General features: G+C 33.3%; 1 protein-coding gene across 1 annotated transcript in view; it reads left to right on the top strand.

The window, feature by feature from the left end:
• Adgrl4 (adhesion G protein-coupled receptor L4) overlaps window positions 1-12,623 on the top strand; it is a 108,811-nt gene that overhangs the window by 55,534 nt on the left and 40,654 nt on the right. Inside the window, exons 6-11 of the mRNA XM_013018370.1 lie at window positions 639-818; window positions 921-1,104; window positions 2,843-2,959; window positions 8,094-8,293; window positions 9,998-10,171; window positions 11,324-11,527. Coding sequence (XP_012873824.1) covers window positions 639-818; window positions 921-1,104; window positions 2,843-2,959; window positions 8,094-8,293; window positions 9,998-10,171; window positions 11,324-11,527 — 1,059 coding nt within the window. The remainder of the gene's footprint in view (window positions 1-638; window positions 819-920; window positions 1,105-2,842; window positions 2,960-8,093; window positions 8,294-9,997; window positions 10,172-11,323; window positions 11,528-12,623) is intronic.

Genomic DNA, 12,623 nt, shown 5'->3' with positions numbered 1-12,623 from the left:
TGTGGCTCAAGCAGCTAGAGCTCACCTTGAGCTGAAGAGCGCAGCAACAGCACCCAAGCCCAGAGTTCAAGCCCCACGACAGACCCCCCCCAATAAAGTGAATAAAATAGAATATTTATAAAATTATTGACATGTGATTCAAAGTACAAATCTCAAAGCAACCAGTAATTATTAGCTGAAACAAATGTCCATTTGATCACACAGTAAAGAATTATTAATTTCTTATCATTTGGTTCAAGTTATTAAATCATAATTTATTACAGAGAGAATAAATATTTATTAGTATTAAACAGTTCAAATATTAAGATAGGCTCATTGGTTAGAATATGTTTATGTACAGAAGATTACAAAGTTACTTTAAAAACTACTTTTGTAGCTTATTTATTCAAACATGTTCTTTGTCTTCTTGAAATAACCTCTATGCTTTTCTAGTTATTTGCTAATCCATTGAAAATAAATTCAAGTTACTGTGCTGAATGCTATGGTTCAAGTTTAGTCTGGTAACTTATTTACATATTAGGACAAGAAAACCAACTTTACAATAAATTTATCATATATACTTTCTTCTAAAAAAAAGAAAGTCCAAAAGAACTCCAAAAGAAATTCTTTTTCCAATTTTATTTTGGATTTTATTTTAGATGGGGCACACAGATGACCCTGTGACTTTGCTACATCAAATCTATAGAAATTCTGGGACAGAACTTTCACTGATGGATATAATTACATACATAGAAATATTAGCTCAATCATCTTCATTACTAGGTCATATGAATAAAACTATCTCAGGCAAGCACCTATCTTCTAATTCAACTCTCACTGTGAGTATGTTGATCTTTAACTCTTAATATATTTTCTTTACATTTGTGATCAGTGTGAAACTCCAATGTGTTTTAAAGACTTGCTTTTTTTAAAAAAAATAGGAATTTGTAAAAACCATGAATAACTTGGTTCAAAAGAATACATTTGAAATTTGGGACAAATTATCAATGAATCACAGAAGGACTCGTCTTACAAAACTCCTGCATACTGCTGAGCAAGCTACCTTAGGAATTTCTCAGAACTTCCAAAAGACCACTCAGTTTGGTACAAATTCTACTGATGTAGGTAAGTTGTGAAAGTCAAAATTTTAAAGCAATAGTGATTTCTAAATAAGTCATTCCCAAAAGATAGTGGAGAAATTATTTGAAAAACTGTTGGTTAGATTGATAGTAGTCTTATGGGAGGAGTAATGAATGGTGGCTCATATTATGAAAGCAATATGAATAAAGTACCATAGTGAAAAGGTATCTGCATGGGTTACCCTTCCTGTCATGTCTATCTCTCCCTGTTTAAGAACACAGAGTATGTTACTCCTGGGTTATTGTTACTAAGTCATTTCTAATTTGTTGGGATCTACCATGACCAATAATAGTTCTATCTGCTACAATATATTAATATCTTAGTTTCTGAATTCTTTGTGTTTTGATAACATGAAACAATCACAATAGTAAATTAGAAATTATCCTGTTTCATGCAATTCATTCTTTTCTTTCTTTTTTTCTTTTCTTTTCTTTCTGGTCCAAGGGCTAGAACTCTGGGCCTGGGCTCTGTCCCTCACCTTCTTTGGTTCAAGGCTAGCCCCATACCACTTGAGCAACAACTCCACTTCCAGCTTTTTCTGAGTAGTTCATTAGAGATAAAAGTCTCAGAGGCTTTCTTGCCCTGGCTGGTTTTGAACCTTAATCCTCACATCTCAGCCTCTTGATTTAGCTAGGATTACAGGTGTGAGCCACCAGCACCTGGCATCAAGTCATAATACTTTAAAAATTCAGGATCTTGGTTGGGCCTAATGGTGTATATCTGTTATCTCAAGCTACAGGACAAGCGAAATGGCTAGGCAAAATGTGCCTGCTGTCCTATTGGCAAAGAGAAGCACAAATAGGAGTATCAAAGTCCAGGCTGACCGGGATGTCTATATACATACCATCTCAAAAAAATAGCCAAAACAAAAAGGGTCTAGTGGAGTGGTGCAAGTGGTAGAATGCCTGCTCAGCAAACAAGGTTCCCTAAACTGAAACCCCAATGTTGAAAAAAATCAGAAATGTAGTGTAAATTGAGGATGTCTATAAAGTTATTCTGAAGAAACTGGATATATTTTATGAAATAATCATTGCATATGTCTATTTCACTTTCTCTGTGATAGCTAGAAGTTTTACAACAATCTTTATCTTATCAAGATTCACCACTTGTTAAATTAAGGTTAGAAGCATTGTGATATACATATATATAAATTTACCTGTATATACTTAATCGTGTATTACATATATATTTTATTTACAAATTTTATTTACAAATTTATATATTTATTTATATTATAATTTATATATTCTATAATATACATGTATTTATGAATATGTATGTATATAAGTATACATATATATGTAACATTTCTGTTTCTGTATTTATAAAGTAAATATATAGTATGTAAGGAAATTGTTACTCGAGAATTTAATTCAATTACTCTTTAGGTAGAAATCTATATTTATTTCATGCATACTATACTTGAAGATGTAATAATTACATCTCATTGTTTAGTAATTGTGGCTCTGAATTCATGTATATTTTGTTTTTTGTTAGCGTCAGTAAAGATTAAACCATGGTGCTATAGAAAAATGAAAAATTTTAAACTTTTCAACTTAGTTATACATAATCCTATCCAAATATATTCATAATATTTATTCTAATTGCCATCTATTAGCTGAAATATAATGATTGAAGGAGTTTTGTCTATATAAATACTTTGATAATACATGTTGATTAAAATAATTTCAGAGGATTTATGATTTTTATGGTTTTGTTGCAGCTCTCAAAGTTTTCCTTTTTGATCCATATCACATGAAACATATCCATCCTCATATGAATGTGGAAGGAGATTATATAAAAATATTTCCAAAGAGGAAAACTACATATGATTCAGATGGTAGGACTTTAAACATCTTATATATAATATACCAATGAATGTGCAATACTCATGTGTTCAATTATATCATGCATATCTATAACTGACATGGGCCTTTCTATAGAAAAAGTACTTGATATCTATATACAGAATATTTATACATTAATTGAAATTTTCTTTCTGATACAAATACCTAAGAAGACTTTTAACTGAAAATATCTAGGTACTTACTCTTAACCATTAAACCAAATTTGTCATTGGGTGGAAAGTAAACTGAGATAATATGTTAAAAAATAACTATTGTTTGGGGTTAGACATCTCATTCCACTTGTCATTTCTCAGCCTTTCAACAATAAACTCTTCAGTTAATCTAAAGCACCATTTTTAAACTTTTGAATGAGAATGCTATTCTAGAAGCCAACTTCATGGGCATGCAATACCCACTGTGGGATGCATTTTGAAGCTGAAGTGCAATGCTAATGAGTTTGCCATCATGTATGTCAGCAAGTAGTACAGAACCAGAACTAGAAAGGAGGTAATTAACTAAGAAATCAGCCCAACCAGCTTTTCTTGTCACTTACCTAGAATTTAATATCATTTAATATAACTATTTACTTATTCTCTTGAAACAATATGCTAAGTAGAATGCTATTAGGAGAATTTTTGTTGTAACTTCTCAGAAAGGTAAAACTACATTATTTAGGAAGACATAAGTTGAAATATTTTCTCAAAGAATATAAATTTGGTTATAAATATAAAAAATATAAAATAAATGCCAGAGATCTCATAGACACCATATCATCAAATGATTATTTTTCTTTATGTCCAAAAGCATATACACATGCATTCTCAGGAGAATTTCTTTTTATTTCACTTTGTTTTGTTTTATTTTACTTCACTGGTAAAATTTTTTTTCTTACCCATCAATGTTATCCTCACCACTTTTTTCTTACCATTTCTTTTACAAAAGTAAGCAACAAATGATTATCAAAGGAAAATGACTGTCATGTTGCTATTAAACTCTTAACTCTTGTTCTATTACCATATTCTAACCAATCAAACATACAGAAAATATTTAAAATCATATCTGAAAAAAATCAAACTTGAAATTTTAAAGACTACTTGAATAGTGCTTAAAGTTGAGGGAAAGATATTGAAAATACCTATTAGGGTGACAGATGATAAAATTGTCACAGAACTAATACTTCAAATAGATACTGTCTGTTTGTATGGTAGCTTTGTTATATTTAATGATAACACAAGCAAACTGACATATTTTCAGTGACAGTAATATATGCCTTCAAAAAATCAAAATGAGAAAATATGTTTTCCTCAAGGTTGGAACTTAAAAGTAAGGGCAAATTTTACAAACCATTCACATCTTCTGGATGTTGTCTACAAGTGATTTTACTTATTGAAGAAATTCATTAATAACATTCATTTTTTAAATGTGCAAATGATCCTCTAAAGAATCCATTGCATTGACTGTGATAGAAACATTGTTTCTAGAATTTAGCATGAAGGAAAATTTATAATCTCTTTCTCCCTAATACTTTTCCGGTAGTTTGGACAATAACTTGGAATTGGATTATAGTAATATGAATCTTTCTTAAGTTCATTTCAAAGAAATATAGATAACAAATTAAACTAGCTAAATCCAAAAAATGACTGCTAAATTAAAACTTTTTAATAAGTTTTTTATTGTGAAAATACCATACAGAGGGGTTACAATTACATGAGCAAGGAAATGAATACATTTCTTATCAAGCATTATTTCCTCCTCCTTTGTTTCTCTTTACTATCCAAGCACCCCTGCCCCTGCCCCGCAAAGTTGTAAAGTTCATTTATGGATATATTGTCTTGTATATCTCATTGTTGCAATGGGTCCACCTGTACCCCTATTTAAACAATTTGTTTTTCCCTTCCCCTCCCCAAATTAAACCAACATCAAATACAGTGAAAATACGGGTTATACCATGGGGGAGGGACATACAATGCAATAAAGAAATCATCTTATAAATATGTTAGAAACAATAGAAAGAAAGAAAAACAATTTGAGTCCTTATCTTGCATTTCGCCTAACATCAACTTGCCTGACTGTTTCTGCTTGTCTCAGACATATACTAGATATTGCAAATAAGGGAAACCCTGGGACCTATGTTTCTTTGCACCTGGCTTACTTCACTTAAAATAATTTTTTCCAAGTCTTTCCATTTCCTAACAAATTGGGCAATGTCATTCTTTCTGATGGAGGCATAGAATTCCATTGTGTATATATACCACATTTTCTTGATCCATTTGTCTACTGAGAGGCATCTAGGTTGGTTCCATATCTTAGCTGTGGTAAATAATGCGGAAATAAACATAGTTGTGCTGATAGCTTTAATATGGTCTTGTTTGTGATCATTCGGGTAAATGCCCAAAAGTAGAATTGCTGGGTCATAGGGGAGCTCTTTGTGGAGTCTTTGAGGAACCTCCATACTACTTTTCAAAATGGTTGAACAAATTTACACTCCCACCAACAATGCAGTAGAGTTCCCTTCTGTCCACATCCCCTTCAGCATCTGTTGTTATTAGAGTTCTTGATTATAGCCATTCTAACTGGGGTGAGGTGGTATCTCAATGTTGTTTTGATTTGCATTTCTTTTATGGCTAGAGAGGTTGAGCATTTCTTCATGTGTCTATTGTCCATTCTTATTTCCTCTTCAGAGAAGTTTCTCTTTAAATCTTTAGCCCACTTATTTATTGGGCAGTTGTTTCTTTGAGGATTTGTTGTTGGGGGATTTAATTTTTTGAGTTCTAGGTATATTTTAGATATGAGATCCTTGTCCAATTGTATGGCTAGTGAAGATTTTCTTACAATCCATGAGCTTTCCTATTGATCTTGCTGGCTATGCCCTTTGCCATGCAGAAGCTCTGCAACTTCATGCAATCCCATTTGTCCAACTTCTCTTTGATTTGTTGCTGGCAAAATTGTTTAATCACTTGTAGAAAACTAAAGCTAGATCCTTATATATCACCTTGCACCAGAATCAATTCCAAATGGATCAAAGACCTCGGAGTCAAAGCAGACACCGGGAAAACATTTCACGACTGAATAGAAGAAACTGTAGGTCTCCTTGGCACAGGCCAAAATTTTCTTAATAGAGATTCAGAAACACAATAAATTAAAACTTTAACAAAAGAATGTGTTAGTTCTGGAGTGGAAACTCTAGAATTTTAGCAGAGCTATTTATATTAAGTAAATGCTAAAGTATTTGTTCTATTCATTGAATCATAGAGTACCTTTTATCTAGAGAAATATACTACTAAGATCTAGAGCACAAATATTGTAAAGAAAAAATGAGGAAGTATGAACCCCTAATTTTGTGATAAGGCACTGATTATGGTAAGGAGGGTTGAATCTACATGAGATCTAGAATTAGTGACAAATTTTAGTATTCACAAGAGGTTCAAAATGCTGAGATTGAACACATACTGAAACAATTTTCCCAAGGGTGATCAAAAGAGATTTTAGAGCATTTTGAGGAAGCCCTTGTCCAGAGTAAAACATTGATAAGGATAATCGTTTATCTTTAGACAGGATAGTAGTAATTGTTAGAATTTTTAAATCTACCTTAATTTGATGCTTCCTTTGATACTGGACCCTCTCCAGTCTCTGAGAAGTCACAGCCCCTTAAACTTGATATTGGTTGATTTAAAAAGTTTTCAGGCTGGGCACCGTTGGGTCATGCCTGTAATCCTTAGGAAGCTGAGATCTGAGGATCGCAGTTCAAAGCTAGCCCAGGCAAGAAAGTCCGTGAGACTCTTATCTCCAATTAACCACCAGAAAAACTGGAAGTGGTGCTGTGAATCAAGCCGTAGAGCACTTTCCTTGAGCTGAAGAGCACAGGGACAGCACCCAAGCCCAGAGTTCACACCCCATGACTGGCCAAGAAAAGTTTTGAGGTTCTTTGCCAGAGTTTGATCTATGCCCAACAAATTTTAGAATAATTGTCATAACTAGGAATCATAGTTTCACTACTGTTACTATGTTAGACTCATGTCCATTTCTTTCTTTGACAAAAGTTTTCAAAGGAGCAGAAAAGGCTTGTACCAGTGGCTCATGCCTATAATACTGGCTACTCAGGAGGCTGAGATCTGAGATCAGAGCCAACCTATCTGCTCATGTTATCTCCAATTGAATGGGAAAAAAAAGAAAGTGGAGACTTGGTTCAAATGAGACTTCTAAGTTCAAGCTTCAGAGCCAAAACAAAAGGAAACAGAAACAAGCAAATTAAACAAACAAGAAAGCTGTAGACCAGAAATATGAATTAAGTAGTGCACCTAGATTAAACAAAGCTATCTTCTGGTGTCTTTTCAAATTAAGATACAGAACATGAGTAGCAGCAACACTCGCCAACTCCTGCCTTATCTAATCATACAGAAAGAAGACTACTTTTTACTGGACTGCAGAAGTTTCCAGTATCATCATAATCATTTTTGACAGTGGGATCAATATTTGTATCCATAACTCTGTAGCTTTATGGTCTAATATACTACATCTGAGGAGTACCAGGGGATTATATTAATGATTTCATCCCAAAGCCATTTTCCTTCTGGGGACTGTATATGTTATTAGTACTATTGTTGTTGTTGTTGTTGTTGTTATGTTTTCAATATTAAACAGAAATCCCTGCAGGGAGCACAAAGTTAAAGTCTGTGGCAGGTCCCAGTCCATTCAGTTCTTGTGTATAGTTTCATAGATGGGTAATTGTTACGCTTAAGTTCTCTAAGTCACATATGTGCACATGGAAGTAATAACTCAAAATGTTCTTTCAGAAGGGGATTCACTCTGGTTCTTTATTAAGATTTAGATGTAGACTTATCTAGGACTAATTTTCTAACTATAATTTATTGTAGTGAACATAGAACTACTTTTCTCACTACAGTTTGTTATAGAGAATGGAATGGAGGTTTGGTTATGAAAGGCCAGTGAATATAAAAGTTAACCCAGATTGATAATGTAGCATGGGCTTATTGAACATGGACTCCATTTGAGTCTTCATGTGACTTCTAAGAGTAACATTTCTGTCTGTTTAATTTTGTGTTAAGGGCTTACGTTTGTTCTTTAGGGTTCCAAAAATTTCACCTAATGTACTTATTTGATTGCTAGGCAATGTTGCAGTTGCATTTTTATATTACAAGGGTATTGGTCCCTTGCTTTCCTCATCTGACCATTTTTTACTGGAACCTGGTGAAGACATTGAGGAGGAAGAACAAGTCATCTCTTCAGTAGTTTCTGCCTCAGTCACCTCAAACCCATCCACCCTGTATGAACTTGAAAAAATTACATTTACACTGAGTCACATAAAGGTAACTTGTTTTCCTAGAATTGTTAGTTAAAATTGTAATATTCCCAGAGAAGGGAACTTCTGCTTATTTGGGTGTTCAACATACAGCTTTCAAATCAAACTAGAAGAACAGAATGGTTTTGACCTTTGTTTTTGTTTTCTTTCACAGTGCTGAGGTTTGAACTTGAGTATTTATTCATGCTATTCGTAGGTTGTAGATCTCAACTAACATTTCTATAAAACATTTGATTCCTATGAAGGTCTGGCGTGGTGGTTCACCTATAGTGTCAGCTTACTCAGTAATCAGAGATTGGGAAGATCAGAACTTGAGAGCAGGTCTGGCAGTAATTTAATATAAACAGTAACTTAATGTATAAAAGGAAAAAAACTTTATGTAAGCTAAGCATCATGGTGATCATGGTGTACCCCTGTAATAACAGTACTCTAGAGACTAAGCAAGACGATTAAAAATGAAAAGAAATATACAAGGAGAGGAGAAAGGAAGAAAGGCAGAGTAGATAGGAGAGAAGAAAAGGCAGAGGGAAAGGGATAGATAGAAGGAGAGGGAGAGGGAGGAGAACAGAATCGGTAAATATTACCTCAAATCAGGGCTGGGAAGGTGGCTCAGTGGTAGAGCACTTGCCTTGCATATATGAGGCCCTGGGTTCAATTCCTCAGCACCACATGAGCAAAAAGAAAAAAGCCGGAAATGGCGCTGTTGCTTAAGTGGTAGAGCACTAGCCTTGAGCTGAAGAGCTGAGGGACAGCGCCCAAGTCCTGAGTTCAGGCCCCACAACCTGACCTTAAAAAAACAAGAAAACAAAAAAACCTAGACAATCATAAACATAATCTTGAGAAAAATAAAATAAAATTTTTCAGAATAAAAATTAATTTTTGCTTATTGCTCATATTTTACTGTATATTAGTGCACATATAAATATAAATATTCAGTAAGTAATAAATATTTATGTATTAATATATATAATATGATATATATCAAAGATATATGATGAATATGTTTATAATTTTTTTGTCAGTCCTGGAGCTTGAATTCAGGGCCTGGGCACTGTCCCTGAGCTCTTTTGCTCAAGGCTAGTACTCTACCACTTTGAGTCACAGCTCCACTTCCTATTTTCAGTTGGTTAATTGGGGATTAGAATCGCATGGACTTCCATGCCCAGGCTGGCTTTGAACCCCGATCCTCAGATCTCGGCCTTCTGAATATCTAGTATTATAGGCATGGGTCACCAATGCTCAGCTCATATTCTGTTTTTAATCACATAAAATCTCATTAATAATAAAAACTATCACAATCCTGTAACACAATATTAATACAATTGCTGAGATATAAATTTCAATTTCTATCCTAAAAAATTCTTAATTTAGGTGGGAGCCTGTGACTCATACCTGTAACCCTAGCTACTCAGGAAGCTGAGAGCTAGTGGACCATGATTCAAAACCAGTGTCGCTCTGGCAGAAAAGTCAGAATGATTCCATCTTCAGTTAGTTAATAAATATGCTTGACCATAAATATGGCTCCAGTGGTATAGCAAGTAAGACAGGCTACAATGCAAGCCTCTAAGTACAAGCTATAGTGTGGATGCAAGAATGAAAGAAAAAAAAGAGAAAGAAAGAAGGGAAGGAAGGAAAGAAGCTTTAGTTTATTCATATTAACTATATGATGCAATAGAATACATTTTTCATCAGTAAAATGTTTTGTTTTCAGATCAAAGATAAGTATAGGACTCAATGTGCATTTTGGAACTACTCACCTGATACCATGAATGGCAGCTGGTCTTTGGAAGGCTGTGAACTAACATATTCAAATGAAACCCACACTTCATGTCGTTGCAATCACCTGACACATTTTGCAATTTTGATGTCTTCTAGTACTGAAATTGTAAGACTATTTTCCACTTCATATTATCAAATCTGCCCACCTGTGTTCCTTTCTCTGCTCTTCACCTACGTCATCTAAGGAATAGTTTTATGTTTTTCTTTTGTGTAAATAATATTTAATATTTTTGTAAAACTTCAACATTATCTTTCTTTTGGTCTTTAATTTTCTTCCTGTCTTCTAGGAAATATGTAGTATAGATCCTAGGTTTTTCTAATCTAGAATTCTCTAATCCTTTTCTAGTTTCTATATATTGTATGAAATATACATCTGTTAACTAGTAGTTTTTAATGCTGCTTTCAAAAGTCATTTACATATTATAATATATCATGGAATTTAAGGGAATTTGCATATGTAGTGAAACTGTTTTTACCTATGACAAAGTACCACAAAATATTTGATGGCCAATGAATGTTTTAGCATATTTGTAATTAATATCATATTTTTAGCAATGTAGAAACCCATAAGATTTTCAAATATGAAAAATATCTTTTAAATGAATATCTTACCAATATATATTTTAGTAATATCCTACAGTATGCAATTACTTTACAATTTCTTATTTTATAGCTGTATCATAATTTTTATTAGATTGGACTTTTTTAACTTCCATGCATACTTAAAATTCACTGCTAAGTATATTATTTAAAGTAATGTCAATCACAAAGATTATTATTTTGGCTTAAATAAGACTGAAGCAAATCTAGTCTGTATACAAAAGTAAATACTAACCAGGGTAGAATTAAACCAACATTTTCCATTTTAAAGTCTCTGAACTATACAATTTTGCTCTTCTGTATATTCAGCTTTTTCTTATACCTTTGTTTAATGTATTTTAGATGAATTGCCACATAGAAATAACTTGGACTTACCACTGATAAATCTGTTTTAATTAACCATTTCCCATTACAATAATGAATTACCTTTCTAATATCACAAAAGTGATGACAATAACGTTGCTAGGCCACACAGTAATATATACTATGCTTAGAAGAAAATCCCAACTTTCAGCACCATTTAAGTGTCACATGATTTATATCAGACTTCTTTGGATATTGAAGATGTCCAGAAAAAAAAAGTACATTACACATTGTAGTTGCTTTGACAAGTTAAACTGAATTATCCTCTTATAGCTTTATTATTATTTTCCCTCAGGGTATTAAAGATTATAATATCCTCACAAGGATCACTCAACTTGGAATAATTATTTCATTGATTTGTCTTGCCATATGCATTTTTACCTTCTGGTTCCTCAGTGAAATTCAAAGCACCAGGACAACAATTCACAAAAATCTGTGTTGTAGCCTATTCCTTGCGGAACTTGTTTTTCTTGTTGGGATCAATATAAACACTAATAAGGTAGGTAGCCATCTTTACTCTTCTCATTTTCTCTGTTTTGTACTTCCCTAAATATGCATATCATAGAAGCATTAATTATAATGAAGGGCTTAATGGGCAAGCATACAACATATTTTCTTCCTAAGTTATTTTAATGTAATTTCTAAGTTTAAATTTGATACTGCTAACATATCTAAGCAGCCTATATATCAAGATAACTAATCAAAAATATATTTCCTTATGAAAAATTACTGGGAAAATAAAAGCTTCACAACAAATTGAAGAAATACTTCCTTTGTTTTCAGATGAGCATTAAACAAAGACTAAGGAGAAATACAGTTTACATAGGATAGAGACTAAGCATGTATCTAGGACTTACAGGAGGAAATATAATAATTAACCCTACCTCTTCTCTGCACTTTCCTCAGATACTCAGTTCTTATGATTATTGATCCAGGACCTTATTAAATCATTACATATTATATTATGTAGAATTTTCCTAGAATGAGGCACTAAAATGGGATGAAATCTATAATAAATCTGCAAGTGGCAGTTGTTTGAAAGAGAATATGGCCTTGACTCCCACAGATAAGATGCAGTTTAACTCCAAGTGAAAGAAAGAAGAAAGAACTAATGCACCCTGGATCAAACTCACACCTCCATCTCTTTCCTTCATTCTTTCTCCCCTTCTTCATCTACTTTGTTTTTGGTGCTAGTCCTGGAGCTTGAACCCAGGGCCTGAGTACTGTTTCTGAGCTTTTTGCCCACTTGAGACACAGCCTTACTTCTAGCTTTTTGGTGGCTGAAATCCTCAGATCTCAGCTTCCTAAGTAAGATTTCAGATGTGAATCACCATCACCTAGCTTTTCCCTTTAAAAATATCAACAGATTCCAATGATCTAGATTCATACATGAATATAAATACTTTGACCACATTCACTCTCATTCACTTTTGTTAATTGTTCCTCTCCACCCACCTTCTCTGCTATCATTACCCCACCATGGCCTGTCCAGTCATGCTTTATTTTTTCATTTGTTAGTGTACATTAATCAAGCAAAGGGCTCTCAGGAGAAAAAAAGAAAGGAGGTGGAAAGAGATTAATGCAGAATGAATATT

This window comes from Dipodomys ordii, unplaced genomic scaffold (assembly GCF_000151885.1).
Source record: "Dipodomys ordii isolate 6190 unplaced genomic scaffold, Dord_2.0 Scaffold39, whole genome shotgun sequence".
NCBI classification, from domain to species: domain Eukaryota; kingdom Metazoa; phylum Chordata; class Mammalia; order Rodentia; family Heteromyidae; genus Dipodomys; species Dipodomys ordii.
This window is presented reverse-complemented; position numbering and strand designations above follow the sequence as displayed.